The 21,424-nt window shown below is 40.4% G+C and overlaps 1 protein-coding gene across 4 annotated transcripts in view; it reads right to left on the bottom strand.

Moving 5' to 3' along the window:
* FAM227B (family with sequence similarity 227 member B) overlaps window positions 1–21,424 on the bottom strand; it is a 183,285-nt gene that overhangs the window by 1,287 nt on the left and 160,574 nt on the right. For all 4 annotated transcript variants that reach the window (XM_032856532.1, XM_032856534.1, XM_032856535.1 and 1 more), the window contains 3 exons: window positions 6,316–6,393; window positions 5,367–5,441; window positions 2,122–2,191 (listed from right to left, as the gene is read on the bottom strand). In XM_032856532.1, coding sequence (XP_032712423.1) covers window positions 2,122–2,191; window positions 5,367–5,441; window positions 6,316–6,393 — 223 coding nt within the window. The remainder of the gene's footprint in view (window positions 1–2,121; window positions 2,192–5,366; window positions 5,442–6,315; window positions 6,394–21,424) is intronic.

Below are 21,424 nucleotides of genomic sequence, written 5' to 3'. Positions count from 1 at the left end.
AAAGGAAGGTAAACACTTGAGTTTACCAGTTTAAATCCAATTTGTTGAATTTTGAGTTTTATAACACCTAATAACCCAAAATCTTAATTGATTTTAAATATTCTTAGTTGTTGCTTTTTAAGATTTTGAAATTTATTTGTTTGAGAGAGAGCGAGAGAGACAGCAAGCACAAGATGGGGTGGGGAAAGGCAGAGGGAGAGGGAGAAGCGGGCTCCCTGCTGAGCGAGAAGCCCCACTTCCACTTTGGCTCAATCCCAGGATCATGACCTAAGTTAAAGGCTGACTCTTAATTGACTGAGCCACCCAGGCACCCCAGATTATATTTCTTTGTTCTTAAATACCTTTCCATTTTCCACAGAAGATCTGTGGTTGGTATATAATTATTTAAAGATACCTGGATTACTGTAAGAAAAAAAAAACCCAAACCCCAAAACCAAAAAACGTGGTACTTTCCGTGCTTTGCTATTCTATTTAAAATTTTCACCATGAGATTCCTTCTTGCAACAGGTGAGTAAAAATTTCCGTTGTGCCCTCTGCTTTGCAGGACACGGTTGTTCTAAGCCAGTGGTCTACTCTGTATTTGTCTTGATGTCTGGCTTCAAGAAAAGAACTATTTTTCTATCAAACCATCAGTGTTATTCTAGAAATTATGAGAGATATCAAACTTTTCTAAAGGATGGGGCCAGGGCAACTGGATAAAAGCTTCATGAAGAAGATGGAATTTGAGCAGGGCCCTAAAGGATGAGTAGAATTGGAAAGCTGGGAGTAGGCACTGCAGATGGACGAGTATATGAGTATGAGCAAACATGGGGTGTTCAGAAGGCTCAGTGGGGTGAAGGGTTTGCTCTGGGACACAGTGGAGGAGAAGATAGGCTATACTGGCTGGAGGTAACTTTTGAAGAGCTCAACAGTCCAGAATTTGAGGAGGGGTTGCAAACCAGCAGCCCATAGGCTACCTCTGGTCTGCAGATACAGTTATTTTGGTCCCCAGAGTATTGAAAAATTTGAGGTTCTAATCAGGAATTCTACAGAAGACTCTGGATTCCTGATGGTGGAAGATCTGATTCTCTCTGGGCCTCCACTCCTGGGGGGTGACTGTGAACTAGAGCTGCAGTACAGCTGCTTTGTTTGGGTGAGGTGTTTAGTGCCTTCAGTGTGCTACAGTTTCCACAACTTGTACTTTTCCTGATCCTCAGGCCATGAACCATGTACCAGCTGAGGTCCCTTGCCCTTCACCAGCACACTGGCACAGTGGTTTTCCTACACTTCATTAAACTTGTATCCATGTCTCTAGTAGTAGTAGTTAAGGGAGACCAAGAAGAATGGGAGAAAGAATTTTTTGTGTGGAAGTAAAGAATAGTCCTATTCGTTTAATATTAAATAACCAGGTGTTTTACTCCCTTCTCTCACCTTTTGGCTCAGACAGGAATCTGATTTGATTATTTGACCTCTGTTTTTGACATTATACCAGTAGCCAACAAGGGTCGTTCTAGATGACATGCTAAAAATAAAAAGCTCTCTCCTGTTTCTGACGTCAGATTGCCCAACCTCCAGATTATCACACCTTTTTCTCTACATGTTCTTGCCTGCTGGAAGGGAAGAAGAACCTTCAGATTTAACAGAACTGCCCAGAAGTTGAGGAGGAACATAAAAGGAGGGGACAGAGAAAACTGGAAAGATGGAGCAGACTCCCTTCTTCTCTTCCTCTCTCTCACTTGAGTCCTGTTTAGAACCTTCTAATTTCTGCAAGGACCACTCATCTAACATGGTCATTAGAATCCAATATATTTTTGTTGAATTCTTAACAGAAAATAAAATATGACTTTGCACGCTGATAATTGTCTGTTAGTTTGAAATTTTGAACACATTTGGAGGTTTTTAGTTGCATAAATGGCCTGTGGTTGGAAGCAAGGGATGAGGATGAGTGGGTGTGGGGTTGTCATGAATATGAAAAACAGAGTTATCTTAAATGTGCATGTGGATGATTAAATGACAACAGTGTATTCTACCTTGCCTCTGTAACTTGGGTGTGAAACCGTATGTTGCTTATTAAATATTGTCCAGGCCATATAAGAGAAGCTGCATAGAGGATACTCAGTTATCTTCAAAATGGAAACATACCAGTTTATGGAGAAAGTTCTCGAAGTCATTCTTAACTTCATAAGGTTTTTTGGCAGCCTTTGCCTGGAGTCTAATCAAAAAATAACAACAACAACAACAAATCAGTAGCCAAACCAACTGTTTTTATACTGACAGACACCAGCTGAGAGCTAACATTTACACAAAATTGGGCATTTGCCAGCATTTTACATATATTCATTCAATTACCCTTACAACAATGTTATCAAGTAGGTACTACTATTACCAGTATTATGAGGAAAAAGGCTCAGGTAGTTAATTAACCTGCCCAGTCATACAGCCAGCGAGTGACACAGGATTTGAAGCCAAGCAGCGTGACTCAAGCCTTCAATTCAACCACCTGAGCGAAGCATTCTCTTCAGTGAGGTGGTCTGCACAGTATTTGTGAACTGATTTCGCTTGCCTGGCTCTGGCGCAGACTTTAAGGAGTGTCCATGGGGACCGAAGAGTACAGGGGACCAGTAGGGGGAAGATCTTGGGGGAAAGAGACGGACCAGTCTGGAAGCTCATGGGATGCAGGAATCCAGGAATCTATCCTGATTTTTGTCACCAAGCACTCATTCAAGAAATATTTAAGGAGGAGTTGATAGCTGGATTCAGGAGGCAGCAGGAACATTTCCAGAGATCTGTGGATGAGTGGAGAGGCTGGGGTAGGCAAAGACTAGGAGGGGTAAGAACTGGGGAAGAGGGAGGAACATTAGCAAGAGAAACAAAAATGAAAAGAGGGGTATATGGCTATTAATTCGCCAGCAATTTTCAAGTGGGACATTTTAAAAATATTTTCCTGCATGGGATTTGTAGGAAGTAAACATTTCTGAAAATTCCAAATATACTTTGCTAAATAAAGCATGAAGTTTAGATTAACCCCCTGCAAGGCCACCTCTGGGTCTCTTCAGCATTTAGTGTCGGGCACCCTGGGGGCACAGCAGGGCTAGCTCTTGTGGGCCTCCTGCGTGCGTTCGTGCTCTGCCACCGGCACATGCCCCTCACTCACTCTCTGCTTTACCTCTGTCCATTTTCTCTCTCCACTGCCTTTTCTCCTCATTTAGGGTCACCCTCTAGGTCTCTCTCCTCCTGCCTTTCTCCTCTAGCTCCCATGGTTTGGCCTATTTAAACACACTCCAAAATATCCCTGCGGCCCTTCCTCAGTAACACCCTCTTCAAATCTCCTTGAGATGCGAATCATGTTCAGACTCAGGCTCATCTCACTCTTAAAATCGAGCCATTTTCCAATTCACACTTTTAATTTACAGTGCCCCCTTTCTTTTTTTAAATGACATATGTCTCATACCATAAAATCTGCCCTTTTAAAGAGTGCGGGTCAGTGGTGTTTTTAGACTTGCGGTCTCGCCACCACCACTGCCACCTAATCCCTGTCTTTCCTCTCATCTTTCCTCTCCTCTCCATGAGTATCTCTTTTTGACAATTATAGAAAGAAACGTGTATGCTGTGCCTATAGATTTAACAGGCACATGAGATTTAGATATATGAGTATTTTCCCCTTATTTTCTCCAACAATGTCCCACTGCATAAAACATATTTGAATGCTTCTTGCAAACTGCTCTGACTGTCCTACATTCTTCTATTATATCCTCAGTGATGAGAAATCCTACCCCATATAGATTTAATCTTGGGGAACTTGTAAAAGTCACATAGAATCAGATTTTTTTTTTTTTTAAGCGTGAGAATGCAGGGGTGGAGGGGTGGGGTAAGAGAAAATCCCAAGCAGGCTCCACGCCCAGGATGGGGCCCAATGTGGGGCTTGATCTCAAGACCCTGAGATCATGACCTGAGCCCAGACTGAGAGTCAGACACTTAACCAATTGAGCTACCCAGGGACCCCTGGAATCAGATCTTATAATGTAGGTATTGTGAAGGGGAAATATGGGTGATAAGATATTTGGTAAAAATTGAGATAAGATTCCAAAGTAATGGGTTGGATTTTCTCATGTGACTGGGAAACTAGCTTTTTAATTTTTATTTTATTTACTTTTAAGATTTTGTTTTTAAGTAATCTCTACACCTAATACGGGGCTCAAACTCACAGCCCCAAGATCCAGAGTTGCATGTTCCACTGACTGAGCCAGTCAGAAACTCAGAAATTAGTTTTTTTTTGTTTTGTTTAAAAACTGAAGTCTAGCGTACGTATAAGGTTATATTAATTTCAGGTGTACAACATAGTGATTTCATACCTCTATAGGAAACTAGCTTTTAAAGTTCCAAAATAGTGATTAGAAGATGAATTGGCACACAGCTGTGGTCTTACAAGGCATTTGTTTGAAGGGCTGCACTCATCTGACACATTTTTGTGTACGTGGGTATGCTAGAAGTAGGCTAGTCTCAATACTTTATAGTTTTCCTTTTTATTTTCTAATTTGTAAAATAAACAAATTAAATGTGCCCGAAAAATATTTGTGTGTGTAGGGACAGAAGGGGAACAAAGAAGTAGCCCAAGGGAGACCAGCTAAATAGGTTGTTTTTCTAGCTTACATCTTCCCTAGGGCAGGGCATGCTTAAGGGTTTAGTTTTAGAAGGTCTTGGGCTTAAGTCCTATAGCTGGAGGAGTAAAAGGTGATCATGTTTAGCAATTAATTAAATTAGTAGAGCAGTTGGTTCTGTGGACAAAGAAGGTCAAAATGTTATTTCAGATGGACAGTTGAGTAGAAAATCTCTTTGCAGATATCTGAGTTGATGTACATTTACATAATAAACCCATTGTAGTTCTATGTAATACATTTGTTCAGTTAAAATGTTTATAAGGTTTCTTATAGATTTTTAAATTTCTTATAGATTTTTATTTTATTTTTTAAGATTTTATTTATTTACTTGTCAGAGAGAGAGAGAGAGAGAGCACAAGCGGGGGGAGCGGGAGAGGGAGAAGCAAGGTCCCCACTGAGCCGGGAGCCTGATGCAGGGCTTGATCCCAGGACCCCAAGATCATGACCTGAGCCAAAGGTAGACACTTAACTGACTGAGCCACCCGGGTGCCCCTAGATTTATTTATGTATTTATTTGAGAGAACAAGAGAGAGAATGAGTGGGAAGGAGAGGGAGAGAATCTGAAGTAGCCTCTGCACTGAGCTCAGAGCCCCACGAGGGATTCCATTCCATGACTGTAAGATCATGACCTGAGCCAAAACCAAAAGTCGGATGCTTAACTGACTGAACCACCCAGGCACCCCTCAATTAAATGTTTTTAATCACTACAAAGTTGAATAAGGAACAAACCTATCAAGCTCCTTATCAATTCTTTCCTGGCGCTGTCTTAGGAGTTTTATTTCTTCGTTAATTCTGTGCTTTTTCCTATAAAATCAAAATTTGGGGTTAAATTTGAAAATAAAGCAGGATTCCTAATTGGAAAAGAATAAATTACCAATTTGCTGACTTCCCCAGGTCAGTAAAAGTCCTTTACACACCAAGTCTTCAGCATCCCCTCCCTATGCACTACTTAGTGTGAGGAATCCCCCAGAACATCCCCTCCTATAAATACATACTGAAGACATCACCCATGACCCCTGAGTATGGTTTGGACTCCACCTTGCTGCTTCCACAGGGGCCCTCTCACAAAGTGTCCATACCTGTTCTTCCCACTGGGCACAGGAACTCTAAGGGCTTTGTGTGAGCGTGCATGTGTGGAGGGTTGGGAGGCTCTAGCTGGAGGGAGGTGGAAGGGGAATGGGGCCCCTTGGAAAGCAGAGGCCCAAACTTTTGTCCTGCCTGCTGGATAAGACCTGCCTGGCTTCTCTTCCATCTACCTCTCTTTGCCCTATTTGATGGCTTTCTTCAATGCTGCCCCAACTGCCACCCCAGCTCCAGGGACCTTATGCTGCAACACACCATTCTCTTCTTCCAGGGCTCATCTTTGTAAACAGTTCCCCAGTCTCTGGTCCCTGGAGCTCTCGTCTGGTCTCTCCATGCTGGGGTGCATCCCTCCAACCTACAGCACAGCAAAGTGTCCTTCCTTCCTTTAATCCCTGACACCTGCCATGGCTCCATGGCTCCAACGTACATCCTAGACACTTACCGGAAAAGAATCTCCAAGTCTGTTAGACCCTCAGAAGTGACTCTCCTCAACGGTTAAATAAGGAGCTTAGTGTAGATGATTTCTATGATGATGACTTCCAGCTCAAAAAGAGTTTGAGATTTTCTATTTAACAATAGTATGGCATCCACTTACATTCGAAATTCCTTTTGGTTCCTTGCAAATTGTCTTTTTGCCTCTTTTATAATATCACGGTAAGTTGGAGCAGGTGGTGTGATTGGCTTATGGTCAAGGAAAGATTTTTAATTAGGATCATTTGGGAGAGGACGACAGTACCCGGTACAGGGGGACTGAGAGGGCTGTCTGGCCTGGGCTTCCCAGTCACGAAGGGTCTCAATTGTGGACATAAATATGATGTCTGCTGTTACACTGAGAGGACTGACAGAAGACAGTACCCATTGGACCACGTTAAACTTGTGTCCCATTATCTGGACTACACCACCCACAGTGCACTAGGACTTAACAGTTTCATAAATTCTGTAATTACCTTTTTTTGTAGTGTTGTGTGTGTGTGCTTTGTGTGTATGTGTATATGTACGTTAAAAGCATTAATTTGTTAAGTGTAAATATTTAAAATGTACCAAAATGTTTGCAACCCTATGTAGGCACTTCTTCATTTCTACATATACCGAGAGCCTCAAGGTCTCTTCTGAAAGGCTCTGGAAGTGACTGGCAGTATAGGTTGGTTGCCTAGGCTGGTGGCCTCTGCTAACTGCAGGGAAGAAAGACGGTGAGTAGAAGGTGCCAGTGTGTTGTGGATGAGCCTGGGGCTCTTGTCCCATCTGTTTCTGGTACAACCTGTGGTGGTGCTCCTAACCCTGGTCTTAAACCCACATTCGTGTCTGGCAAAGCAGACACTTCTCTTCTGAGATGGCAATTGAAAAATGACTCCAGAAGACAGCCCTCAGCTTGTGTTAAAAGAACTAATAAATCATTGAATAGTACATCCAAACCTAATGAGGTACTATACAGTGGCTAAATGAAAATAATAATAATTATAATGATGATGATGATGATGATGATGATAAAAGACTAGCCTCACTGGTAAACTAGGAGCTCTTAAACTTCTGCAATCACCAAGATCTGGGGGATGAGACTATCCTTATATGGCCCCCCACTCCCCGTCCTGAAGCACACTTCAATATTATCACTTTCTCTGAATGCAAATTTAGGGTCTATTTCAAGGCTGTCCTTGATGCTCACTTTAATCTTAATTATCTGGCCTAAGAAAGTTAGGAGAAGCCCAGTGGATGTGGTCCCTGGAGCAGGACCACATAGGTACTTAACTTTATGACCTTAACTTCCTGAGTACTGTATCTCAATTGAGGTAATCAGAAGGAAAACCACGAATGGCTTCAGAACAAGGATGCTTCCAAGAGCTTGAATAAAATTTATGTCTTTCCTATGGCACTCTAAACTATTGAGGAATTATTTTCAATCACATATAACTTGAAAATCAAGATCTTAGAACCAAGGAAAAGAACGCCTGAGATTCTGTGCATGCCAGACCACTTTCTCAGCAATGCCAGAAGAGACAGATTCTCAGGGCTGGTCCCAGAGCCTGTTTAAGCGGGCTTTTAATAAAGCATCACGGACTGCGGAGGGAAGCAGTGCTGACAACAGGACATACTCGATCCTACCAACTGTGGAGTCTGGGAGGGTCTGGGTGGTGACCATATTACTCTAAAATGGATCAAAATTATCTGAAATACATTTTAGAGAAGTCTATTTATTGATACATTCCAAATTTCTTTTTCCCTTTAATCATATCTGGCTTTTAGAATAAGGTTTTCCTTAAAGAAAGATGAGCCTGACTTTTCTGTTTAATGTCATAATGGCATAAGGTTCCTGGACTTATGATTTAATGAAAAGTTGATTTGTACTGTAGGTGACAATCAAATCAGTGCTTGGATAGCATCTGGCACTGCTGGGAGACAGACCAACAGTGACATTGCATGTATACAGGACAAATAATCATTATCAACTTCAAGGACTCATTCAAGATACAGCCTGCTTCAGGGCCACATGAAGCAAATTGGGAAGTCAACAAAGTGTGTTTCTTCAGTGTCCTTTACTCATCTTCTCCTTTGTCACTTTTCTTCCAGGACCCTCTCAGCCCTTCCTCTCTCCTAGGCTGATACTCACAGGCCATTTCCCAAAGATTATAGATAGAGTGCCATCCTGAAGATTGAGCTCTGGTTCTGGTAGTGTGTTCAGCACTCGTATCTAGTACCATGGTAGCCAAGGCAGTTAACCAGGCTGGCCCTCTTTTTCCTGGTATGTAAGGTGTGGGGGTTTAGTGAGATGGTCCTGTGGCTCCTGTCCTATTCTGATTTTCTATGAAATAGAATATGAGCCTATTTAAGTTCAGAAGTTTAGACCTATTAGTAAAGTAATGGCAAAACGCTTAGAGAGTATGGGATAGAATTTGAGATTTTGCAAAGGAATGAAGTAGAGTTTGTTTACTAATAGGATATGGGAGCTGGATGAGATATAGGGAGGAGGAGAGATCCAATGTGGCTAGTATAATGGTTGGAGTCATTTTACAGAGATGGGGAAGTCTGCCAATTTGAAGGATGTCCTACAGGGGATGAGAAGGTATTTTAATAATGGGCATGTTCAATTTGAAACTCTCAGGAAATGCAGATAGAGATCAATGGGAGCAGATATGAAAATGGGACTCTCTTCAGAGGTGATGATTGAAACAATGAGAGTGAAAGATTGTTTTGTGTGTGTTGAGTTTGAGGGAAAGAGACTCTGAGGGAGAATGCAGACAGAAAAGAAAGGAAAAGAGAGAACCCTGAGAAAGAGGAGATTTTGGGGATTAGTACGAGGAGGAGGGCAGGAGCTGGTATAACACAGTGTCACATTCCAAAGAAGGAGCTATTTAAGAAGAAGTGTCAAGTAAGTCATAAAGGTCAATTCAAAAACTAATGAAGGGCCACCTAATTGGGTGATACCATTACTCATTCAACAATTATTTTCTGAGCACCTGTTGCGTGCCAGGCACTCATCTGGACCCTAGAGACTGAGCAGGTTTCCATATCATAGGGCTCATATTCTAGAGCATACACTTTCCGGAAGCCATTCACCACAGAGAAGTCAAGGCATACTCAATAAGTCCGCTGCTTAAAGGAGGGCATAATAAGCAAAGAAACTGATTATTTTAAATACCATAAGGGCAGTAAAAACCATGTGTGAGAGTGGCTGGGAATGTTAGCCCGACTCTCAGGGAGAAACAGGAGCTGGCTGTCACATTTGAGTAGGAGAAAGGGTGTTGGAGCTGGAGCAGAGTGAGCGTGGGCAGAGTGGTAGGAGATGAAATCAGAGAGTAGGTGGGGTTGGATTTTCTAAGGGGCTTTTTAGCCCATGGCCACATGGCACAGAAGAATCTGTTGGAACCCTTTAAGCAAGGGACTTAATTGAATTATGCCTTGACTATGTGACAAATGGCTTGTGAAAAGTGGAGAAAAAGGGCAGCTCTTCAGAGGCTCCTTCAACAGCTGAGGTGAGAGGAGTCATGCTGCTCGGACTAGGGTGGTAACAGTGGAAACAAAGAGAACTGAACGGTTTCAAGATACGATTTAAAGGTGGGGTTGATAGAACTCAGGGCTGTTTGAAAATAGGAGTCCTAAAGATGGAATGATATTATAGACACTGGAATTTCTAACAAAACAATTTTGAGCACCAAACCTGGCAGTTGGCATGACAGTTTCGGGCAGGGAGTCCTGCCTGGAGGCCAGCCCTTAAATTATCTCAGGTCTAATCAATGCCTGTGCGGAAGGCTGACAGTGCACTTTTTCTAACAGTTAAACACCTGGGCCCAGGAAAGTGTTGTACCAGCTTATCCAGTCAACCTGCTTTTTGATTAGTATATCAAACACAGTGATTAACTAAAAAACCTCAAAGATACTGTATTTTAGGCAGTGGTGAGGGGTGGGGCAGTAATTGGAAATGGAATGGAGAAAAAAGAAGTTAACATTTGTTGGATACCCAACATAGGCCATGCACTGTGATTGGATCTTTATAGCATCTGTATTATTCTGTTTGCAACTTTCATGACTGGTGTCTTTGCTTCCATGAAAATGGTTCTACCCCACACAGTCCTATTTGTTGCCTGGCAGAGGTTGTTCCAGGAAGCCTCCTCCCGGTCGGAGCCTCATTTTGCACTGGATTTCTGTTTTCAGTGTGCTTCTTCTTCCTTTTTTATTTTTTACGATTTATTTATTTACTTGAGAAAGAGTGAGCGCGTCCACACACGTGTTGGGGGGGGGAGGGGCCGAGGGAAAGAATCCCAAGCAGACTCCCCACTGAGCATGGAGCCTGATGTGGGACTTGGTCTCACCACCCTGAAATCATGACCTGAACGGAAATCAAGAGCCAAATGCTTGACTGATTGAGCCACCCAGGTGCCCCAAGTTTTCAGTGTGCTTCTGAGGGCAGTGCATCTTACTCTGGGAAAGACATTTCATAGTAATGTAAGTTATATTCAAACAGTAGCTGTGATCAAAAAGCCAATGTATCAGCTGGAATTTCCTGTATTCAATTGATTGTTCTGTAACCTATAGTCAGAAACAAAGCATTGTCTTCAGGAATTACAGACATTCATGAGTTCTGATCACACTGAACAAATTACCTTGTGTTTAGGGATCTTCTAAATGACATTACTGGAATTAAGTGTCCACATGAACTACAGTTTTCTCTTGATATGAATCAAGTCTGGATGGCAAAATTCCAAAATAAAACTTCCTTAAGCTAGGCCCAAGTTACTTTCAAACTGGCTTTGAGATTTCATTCTGCATAACATTTTTGACTATACAGTAAATGACAACTTTACAGACAGATTAGTCCTCAAATCTAAAAGGGAAGTAAAGAAAGCCTCACTTTAAATAATTAAAGCTGAAAAAACCTAAACCTCACAGAATCTACTCATTTTGACAAATGTTTCAGCGAGACTTGAAAAATGTTACTGTGGTAATCATTTCTCAATATACATATGTCAAGTCACTATGCTGTACACTTGAAACTTACACAATGCCGTATGTTAATTATAGCTCAGTAAAAGCAAAAAATATTACTGTGCAAAGAATATTAGAGCAGCATTAGTATAAGCAAAAGAAAAGAAAAAAATTCTCCTACAGTTCCACTTTCCAAAAAATAAAACTATTTTCATTTTTCTATGTGCCTCACCATCTGTCATATACAAATATGTATTTTATGTTATTGTTATAATGGCATGGTTGCTTCCTTTACCCAACTATCATAATTTTCCCATGCATCCAGGTTTTGTAGTCATTATTTTAATGTTTGCAAAAGATTTCAGAGTATCCGTACTAGCGGGGCTCTGCTGCCCTGATGCAAAAATTTTGCTAGGTTTTCTTATATGAAATAATCAATTTCTCCTCTCTTCCCCAGTTGTGTTTTCCAGGATGACATTTCCCTACACCACTCCCCACCTTCAAGTCTAGCAAGGGAGGGCTGTGTCTCTCCAAATTCAAATCCCTCTAAGTTCTGGGAAAAGATAGCCTGGTTCCTGCTTAGCTTTGGATTGGTGTGATGCCCAAGGTTAAAAAAAAAAAAAAAAAAAAAGGTTGTATTCCTGTTCATTACATAGGCAAGAAACCTGCAATTTCAGTTATGCCAGATTTCCACCTTTAGTTTTTTCCGCCCTTTGCCTGTCACAGACTGTGACGAAATCCAGCAGCTTTAGAGGAGAAGGATTAGCAATCTTCCTGAAACAAAAAATACCTAAAGACATCAGGCTACTTTTAACATCTGTCTTACTCTCCTCACTACATCTAGTGACTGAAACTTTAAGATCTTCTCCTGAGTAGAAATCACAGAAAGTTGAATAACATTCCTCTTATAACATGATTAGCACAACTAAAGATATGCTTTTCTTAAAGTGTACATGGTTTTGAGCTGCAGAAATCTAATTTGCATGCAGCTATTTCCTGGTAATATATAATTTCTCTTTCAGAGTTCCTGTTAGAATTGCAAAGGTTTTATCCTGGTACAAATTTATATTGTGCTCTTGAGTATGATCCCCATGATGAAGCATTTATGAGTGACATGGTGCTTGTCACTCTGAACTAATTGGATTTTCTCCCTTGAACATTCATTATATACTATTGGTATTAAGACAAAGAGCTATGTTTTTTTTTTTTTTTAAAGATTTTATTTATTTATTTGAGAGAGAGACAGTGAGAGAGGGCATGAGAGGTGAGAGGTCAGAGGGAGAAGCAGACTCCCTGAGGAGCTGGGATCCCGATGCGGGACTCGATCCTGAGACTCCAGGATCATGACCCAAGCCGAAGGCAGTTGCTCAACCAATTGAGCCACCCAGGCACCCCCAAAGAGCTATGTTCTATTTCTTATAAATTATTAATTTTGAACATGTCATTATTAAAATGAGCTGGGTATATATTCTTTATAAAGTCATTCTCCTTGCCTACAAAAGTTGGTCACAGTTGTATATTTGTGTTGTGTAATGAGGTTCTGGGCTGTATGATGTTGCTACTAAGATCTCAGCATTTTTTTTGCACTGTTCAGTCATGATGGTTTTTAGCTGACTTCTGTTAATGTCTGTTAACGAATATCCTAATTTTTATTCTCATCAGATACATAAAGTCATCAATTTTCCCCCAACTTTAGAAAATTTAGAGTACTTACAGTTTACAAATTATGAAGAATGGCTATATTTTATTCCTTGGGGATGACTGTGGTAACTTGTTTTCCAAATCCACTGTCTGAACTGACCTCACACTGTGTTTCCTCATGCAATGCTACATGGAGTTTACAAGGCAAGCCACTAAACAGAGATGGAGCCACTTGGGTACAAATAAAACAGTCACGTCCTGGCACTTCCCAACAGCCATGGTTGGCATGGGACACACTAAAACCTGGAGACTTCCTAATGGCCTCAGCTGAGACTCTGAGGGCTTTGATCTCCTGTTGGAAACAGAGTATTAACTAAACAAGGGGCCTCAGAAATTGCAGGATCCAAGTTGATTACAACACAGATGAAGAAACTAAGGCTTCTGAAAAGGAAGTGCCTTGCCTTGGAGAAGTTGGGCATGTGTGAGACTCAGGAAAAGAATGTCCCAGGGGCAAATTTTCTCCTACCTGCCCAAAGTACTGTCCTGGGATAAAGCTGCAGGAGGCTTTGCTGTCTACCCCATATTCCTTAGATCTACTCCTTGGAGTATTCTTAGAATTGCTAATGAGATTACCAGGCTTAAGGCTGAAGGAAGTATCGTTCTACACATAAGGCAATTGTATAAGAGGAACCTCGGCAGCAAACAATGGCCACAATCTCCTCCTTTATTCACCAGAATTCACTTAATTCTTAATCCTAAAAACTAAATTCTTAAAATAACTTAGCATGTGGCCCAAAGTGATCTTAGAACAGTTATCTTTGGCTGTTTACCTTTGCTTACACTTCAAATATCTCAATGTCAGAATTGCAAGGTGTCAAACATCCACAACACAGCCGTTTATCCAGAAATTTTTTTAAAAAGTTATTACTAACCCCATATGCCTTATTCTACGGGAGACAGTGGCACCGTCAGAACACCACCCAGATTCTACATGGCCTGGTATTAACGTATAAAACAGGGGTTTCAGTAAGTTTCCTTATTTAAGACATCATTAGAAGCAGTTTTGTAGCATGGTTTAGAAACTTGAGGGGGTAAGGCTACCAGAAATATTAACACAGATTTAGCAAAAAGCATTCAGCAAACTTGCCAGGGCTTTTACTAGGCATGGAGACACAAAGATGAGTAAGACATGGCATTTGACTTACAGGAATAATGAGTAGGAACGGGAAATAATAGGCAGTTTTTCAAGTAGAAGACAGAAGAGCTATATAAAATGGGCATAAAGACTATAAAAGCCTTGCATTCTGTTCTATGTTAGGGCAGAGCTGTCTCCAGTCGGTTGAGGGAGCTCCTCCGTTCTGCTACAGCCACCTCGGCAGGATTCTGTGACTGATGACACAGTTTCCCGTCTTTGCTGTTGGACTGCTTAGCACCCTCATACGAGTACCAGCTGGTATAGAAGGGGTGTTCGGGAGGTGTTCTTGGCCTCATGAGCAAATATTCTTACTGATGTTTCAGTGTAGCTGAATCATAGGCTTCATCTTGAGAAGCCTGGTCACCATCGTCATCATGTTAATTGTTTTTTTTTTTTTTTTTTTTTGCTATATTGCTTAAGAAATCAGGGAAGTAGGATATATCTTCAAGGACAATTTTCATTAAAGTGGTTAACATAAATTTTGGTGCTTTAGATGGTTGGCTCCAGTTATCTGGAAAATTCAGTTATGGCAACAGTGCATTCCCTGATAAGACAGAATAAACAAGTTGTTGATTTGTAGAGATTCCATAATCTTTGTAATTTATGCCCTTGAACAGAGACAGCTCCAAGAGTTGCTTGGAGGGAATTTATCCGTGGCCATTATTTCCATCAACCTCTTCTCCACTCATGAAGCTCTTCTAAGTAGACATACAAACTGTGGATTTGCTTTGCAAATACAGCGCCTTGCTTGTAACTGGGTTGAATATTAACCCCCTCCTACAAAGATAGAAATCTAGAGGCTCTACTCCCAAGATGGACCAAACTGGGTTATTTGACAAATAATACATGAAAGAAAACAGAAACAAATACATGTGAGAAAACCACCAAAGGAGCCAATTTGTTTGTTCTTAAATACACAGACTTCAGCTCTAAGCTAGGATATGGTTTCTACTTTCGGAAAGCCTGGAACATCTCTCAGAATCACTTGGAGCCATAAGCTCACAGTGACTTTTATTGGGTGAATGCAAAGTAACAGTGTGGATATTATCTACTTTCTATTTTGCCTGCCCACCTTCTAGGAGAAGTGGGTTTAGATGAACACAAAATTATAATCTAGTCAATTGTCAATTTTTATATTTGAGATATTGCTTTTTAATCTTAAATCTAAGCACTCAAAAAGCTATGGATTTTCCAGTTTTTTTTTTAATTGACCAGTAACATATATAGCAAGAATATACATTTTTTCCAATGGTTGAAATCACTTAAACTGAAAATGAAATTTTCTTCTCTTATTTGATATGAATTGGGCTTTACCACATTTATACTAAGTTAAAAAAAGCCAAAATCTTAACTTGTACTAACTCTCCAGGATGCAAATCCCTCCTGCTCCACAACCCGTGCCGCTTAATTTTCCACTGAGCCATGTTTATAATCTAAAATCCCAACTGTGGCTAAAAAATTGATACAATCCATTCCCTGGAACCTGATTACCTAAGGCATTAAAGTCTTCTATTCATTTCATTAATTAGTTTAATAACAAGCTTGCTGAATTGTGGTTTGTGTCTTGTGCATTTTATTAAAAGGAAGGAAAAGAAAAACCCTAATGAGAACTTAAACGGAGTGTATAAGAAAAAAAGAAAAAAAATGCTGGATCTTACAAGCAATTTTTTAATTGTCTTTGGCTCAAGGTGGCTGCAAAATGCTTACAATACACATACACATACTCAACTCATGTAAAACAAAAACCCCTTTGTTCCTCAGTTCTTAAAAAAAGTATGATGTTCATTTTCTACCCCACCCCACCCCCATTTTTTTTTTTTTAACTTGGCATACACTCTTAACTGGCAGAGTTTGCTAAAGGAGGAAACTTAGCAACCTACTCAACAAAGTTTAGAATAGCTTCAATTAAAAGTCATCTAAAAATAAAAATAAAACCTCCTTTTCTCTTCTGAGAACAAAATTTAAATACTTGTATCATTTATCCTACTATGTTCTATGATGTTTTTCTGCTTATAAAGTGCTCTACTCAGTAAGTCAGATATATCTATATATTTTAAATACAAAATCTGGTCCTTTAAGGAGTCCTCGAGAGCCTAGCAGGGGGAGTTATGAGTTTATTCTGGTAACTGATATAAACTAGCATCAATGGGAATTAAGTAAAGGGAGTCCATGGATCAAATATCTGACCATCAAAAGGCAATCACAGAATTTTATACAGATCTAGGTTATTTATAAAGTTCTTGATCTGGGGGCTTTTACAGAGAGTGTTAAGCTTTCTTCTAGAATTGAAGCCATGAGGGACACTGCAAAATTCTGCATGATGCTAAAAGTAGTTATCTCTGAACAAAACCAAAAATTAAACAAAACTAGGATAAAAGGGAAAAAAATACAACCCCAAAAAGAAAAATATGAGGGGAAATTAACTTTGTGGGTAATTTTGTTGGATGGATGAATAATGAGTGGATGAATAAATTATATGTAATCTTAAGCCACTGAACTTCTAAACTTAGAAGGCTGCAAGTGGCAAGGCAAAAGGAAGTTCTGTATGTGCTGGCTGTCCTATATCCCAAGGTGACATCTCAAGTTCTGTGAAGAGATTAAACTTTCCTTCTTACTCAAGACCGTGCTGTCCATAGAGCATTTTTGTTATGAGGGATATGTTCAATATCTGCGCTATCCAACAGTCACACACAGATAGTGAACACTTGAAATGAGTCCATGTAACTGAAGAACTGTAGTTTTACTTATACTTAATTTTATTAAGTAATTAATTTTTAAAAAGATTAATTTATTGGGGAGGGCAGAGAGAGGAGAGAGAATCTTGGGCAGACTCTGTGGAGCATGGATCCCAACGTGGGGCTTGATTGCACAACCATGAGATCATGACCTGAGATGAAACCAAGAGTCGGACACTTAACTGAGCCATCCTGATGCCCCATTAATTTTATAATTTAAATATATGTTTAAATAGCCATGCATGGCTAGTGGATAACATACCAGACAGTGCAGTTCTAAAATTATGAAAAACATAATAAATACCTAACTCTATGTACATACATATGTCTATTTCTTTAAATCTTGCTCTAAATAGTACATATTAACACTTTATGTAATATTGTAAAATATTATTGAATAGATCACATACTATTCTTGGTTTTCTAACTATATGTTTATCTAGTCAAGACTACTCAGTTTGTTAACTCTTACTTGGAGAAGTTATTGATGCTTCTTAAGAACAGTGAGGAAAAGAAAACCACCCTTTATGGGCTAGTGCCACAAAATTGAGTATACAGAGTAAGAATCAATTGTCTATCTTTGAAAATAAATTATCTTCAGAATGCCCCTGAAGGTGCTGTGACTTTTGCCTTTTGTAGAGTCCATTTTCTCACCTTGATAATTCTTCCGTCTTTTGCCTTATATAATTTGTTGTTGTTGTTGTTTTTACAAAAAGATTTTATTTATTTACTTGAGACAGAGAGCATGAGTTGGGGGAGTGGGACACAGGGAGAGGGAGAAGAAGACTCCTTGCTGAAAGACACGAACAGACACTTCTCCAATGAAGACATACAAATGGCTATCAGACACATGAACAAATGTTCATCATCATTAGCCATCAGGGAGATTCAAATCAAAACCACATTGAGATACCACCTTACACCAGTTAGAATGGCCAAAATTAACAAGACAGTAAACAACGTGTATTGGAGAGGATGTGGAGAAAGGGGAACCCTCTTACACTGTTGGTGGGAATGCAAGTTGGTGCAGCCATTTTGGAAAACAGTGTGGAGATTCCTCAAGAAATTAAAAATAGAGCTTCCCTATGACCCTGCAATTGCACTACTGGGTATTGACCCCAAAGATACAAATATAGTGAAAAGAAGGGCCACCTGCACCCCAATGTTCATAGCAGCAATGGCCATGGTCGCCAAACTGTGGAAAGAACCAAGATGCCCTTCAACGGACAAATGGATAAGGAAGATGTGGTCCATATACACTGTGGAGTATTATGCCTCCATCGGAAGGGATGAATACCCAACTTTTGTATCAACATGGATGGGACTGGAAGAAATTATGCTGAGTGAACTAAGTCAAGCAGAGAGAGTCAATTATCACATGGTTTCACTTATTTGTGGAGCATAAGAAATAACATGGAGGACATGGGGAGATGGAGAGGAGAAGGGAGTTGAGGGAAATTGGAGGGGGAGATGAACCATGAGAGACTATGGACTCTGAAAAACAATCTGAGAGTTTTGAAGGGGTGGGGGGTGGGAAGTTGGGTGAGCCTGATGGTGGGTATTATGGAGGGCACATATTGCATGGAGCACTGGGTGTGGTGCATAAACAATGAATTCTGGTACACTGAAAAGAAATTAAAAAAATAAAAATTAAAAAAAAAAGACTCTCTGCTCAGCAGGGAGCCAGATATGGGGCTCAATCCCAGGACCCTGAGATCATGACCTGAGAGCCAAAGGCAGACACTCAACTGAGCCACCCAGGCACCCCTTGCATAATTCCCAAGACTTGGGCAACTTATCTCTTATTTGCTTCAGGTTATGTCTTTTCCTTTCCTAACCTCTAGGATATGGAAGACGAAGATACAGTGAGCTGACTGGCCCCTTACTATAACCCTTGATAGTTGTCAAATCGACATTGATAGGTGCCTCCTTTGCTTCAGTGCATTTCCATGCTTCTGGCTCCATTCTTTGACTCTATTTTCCCCAACTTCCCCTCTCCCTCCTTTCTTTTTCACCCTTCCAGTGGGATTTCCACAAGTCTTAATACTGGATTATGCAGACAGATATAGGAAATTGTAGAAAGGAAGAAGACTCATTTCATGGAAAAGAGCAACCTACTGAATCCTCTTTTCTTCATCTAAGCCTCTGTTCAGCCTACCCTTGTTCAGTACTTAAGTACCTCATTTATACTTCAATTGTTGCTCTCATTGCTTCCAGAATAAGCAAAAAGTTATCCATTTCTCTGAAGATTCCATACTTTTCCAGGCAAATGAAGTGTGCCTTCTTGGACATTTAAAGATGTCATCTTCCTTAAAGGTCACTGTCTTGCAGCTTTTAAACATTGAGGATGGGGAAGAATAGAAATTGTTCAGGTAAGCATGGGAGGAATGCTAGAAAAAGGCTGTATCTTCGGTAAAGCCAACAAGTTTGTGGACAAGGTCATCCATTAGACAATAAGTTACCTGACAGCAGAGATGACAGTCATCTCTTCAGCACATAGCACAGCACCTAGCACATAGATTTTCCTGTTAAACAAGGCATAAGAAACAGTCTGGAGTCTGGAACCAGGTAATGAAGGCATATTCAGGTAATGGGACAGAATCAGACACTTAAGCAAGATTTGAAGCATCTGGAAAATAACAATTTGAGCAGACAAACATCTAGAATCCAAAACAAGGACTGGGGCAGGAGAGGAAAGCCGGGCAAGGGGCAAGAGTAGAGATAAATAGGTGATCCCAACCTACTGCATGAAACAGATCTGCCCACATGCATTACACTTCCCCTTGTTCCTCTTGACAACAAGCATGTTGCCTAGGCCATGATGTACCAGTAGACACTTATATGCTGCACAATTCTTATATAGATCACAAGATTTTGAGTCCTCTAATCAAAGCAAAAATGACTACCAGATATGGGATTGTTAGGCTAATTCAACATTTAATCACGTCTGCTTCTAGATCATGGTAAGGTCCTGCCTTAGGAAGAAATAATTCTAGAAGATATGGGAAGCCATCTGGCCAATTCTGCCCAAACTCTTGCAGCAAGTAGCTCCATTTCATGGTAACAAATGAGACCCAAAACATAAGGATGAATTTTTTCAAAATGTAATTCCCATACATTTTTTTCCTCTGCTTCTATTTCATTGACTACTGGGGATCCAGAAGAAAAAACAGTGAGCAATCAATGGATTGTTTTCGCTATAATGGTCAGAAGTGAAAATGACATTGTTCCCCCCTGTGTTAAGTAATACTAGGAGGAAACATACTATCCCATGTGGGTCTTTTGCAAGCAGACCAAGAAATGGAGATCAGTGTGCAGAAGATTTATTAGGGAGTGCTCTTGGGATTAACATTTCTGGGTTGCAAGGGAAGGAAGTAAAATTGAGTAGAGAGAGAGAGATTGAACTGTGGTAATAGTCCCGCTGGAAGTCTAAGCTGACCTATAGGGAATTCCAAAGCTGGGATGACACTTCAGAATTGTTCTGAGTTGGGGTAGAAGGGGTCTCAACCTCAGTGACTTTATGGCATTAGTCAATGGATGTGGGCTACCTTTGAAAGGGAGCATGGTACAGTTATCTATTGCTGCATAACAAACAATCCCAAATTTAGTGGCATAAAACAACTGCCATTTATTATCATTATCTCAATAGTTTTGGGTATTGACTGTGTTCAGCTCAGTGGCTTTTAGTTGGGGTCTCTCATGTAGTTGCGGTCAGGTAGTGGCTGGAGCTGGAGCAGTCTTCGAAGGCTTCCTCACGTCTGGTGTTTGATGATGGCTGTGGCTCAACCTCAGCTCTGGCTGCTAGCTGGAGCATGGCCTCTCCATGTGGTCTGACTTCCTCCTCACAGAGCAGATGCTTCTGAGAGCATTCCAAGAGTAGCAGCAGAAGCATTATAGCAGAAGCTTTAAAGCCCTTTATGACCTAGCTTCAGAAGTCACACCACATTGGTTGAGGAAGATATAAATGTCTGTCCAAATTCAAGGGGAGTGGACACAGGTGATACCTCTTGATGGGACAAGTGGCAACGTCACATTGTACCAAGAGCATGTAGGAAGGAAGATACTGTTGTGGTCACTTTAAATACATATAATCTGCCATAGGGCATGACATTGAGCAAGGCCACTATCATTATATGATGCAATCCTTGTAAGGTATTAGCAACGGAGGGCTTTCTGCCATAGTGACCCCCCAGCACCTGAAAAATAAGTCCCTTATTCTGGAAGCAAATATGGGCTTTCAGAACAACCACCATATATATTTTCCTGTCCCAGAACTTTTTTTGTTTTCCAGCTTTATTGATATAGTTAACATGAAACATTGTGTAAGTTTAAAGTGTATGAATATCTTGATTTGATACACTTATATGCTGGGAAATAATTACCATAGTACCATTAGTTAACAACTCCATCACCTCACATAATTACCATTTCTTTTTTGTGGTAAAGATGTTTAAGATTTATTCTCTTAGCAACTTATGAGTATATAATACTGTATGTTAACTATAATCACCACACTATACATAAGATCTCCAAAACTTGTAACTGCAAGTTTGTACCCCTTGACCAGCATCTCCCTACTCTGCCCCGCCCCCCCCCCCCCCAGCCCCTGGCAACCACAATTCCACTTTTTGTTTCTGAGTTCAGGTTTTTTAGATTTCAAATATAAGTAATATTATACACTATTTGTCTTTATCTGGTTTCTTTCACTCAGCATG

The sequence above is a fragment of the Lontra canadensis genome, unplaced genomic scaffold (genome assembly GCF_010015895.1).
Source record: "Lontra canadensis isolate GAN:19392208 unplaced genomic scaffold, GSC_riverotter_1.0 scaffold12, whole genome shotgun sequence".
NCBI classification, from domain to species: Eukaryota; Metazoa; Chordata; class Mammalia; order Carnivora; family Mustelidae; genus Lontra; species Lontra canadensis.
This window is presented reverse-complemented; position numbering and strand designations above follow the sequence as displayed.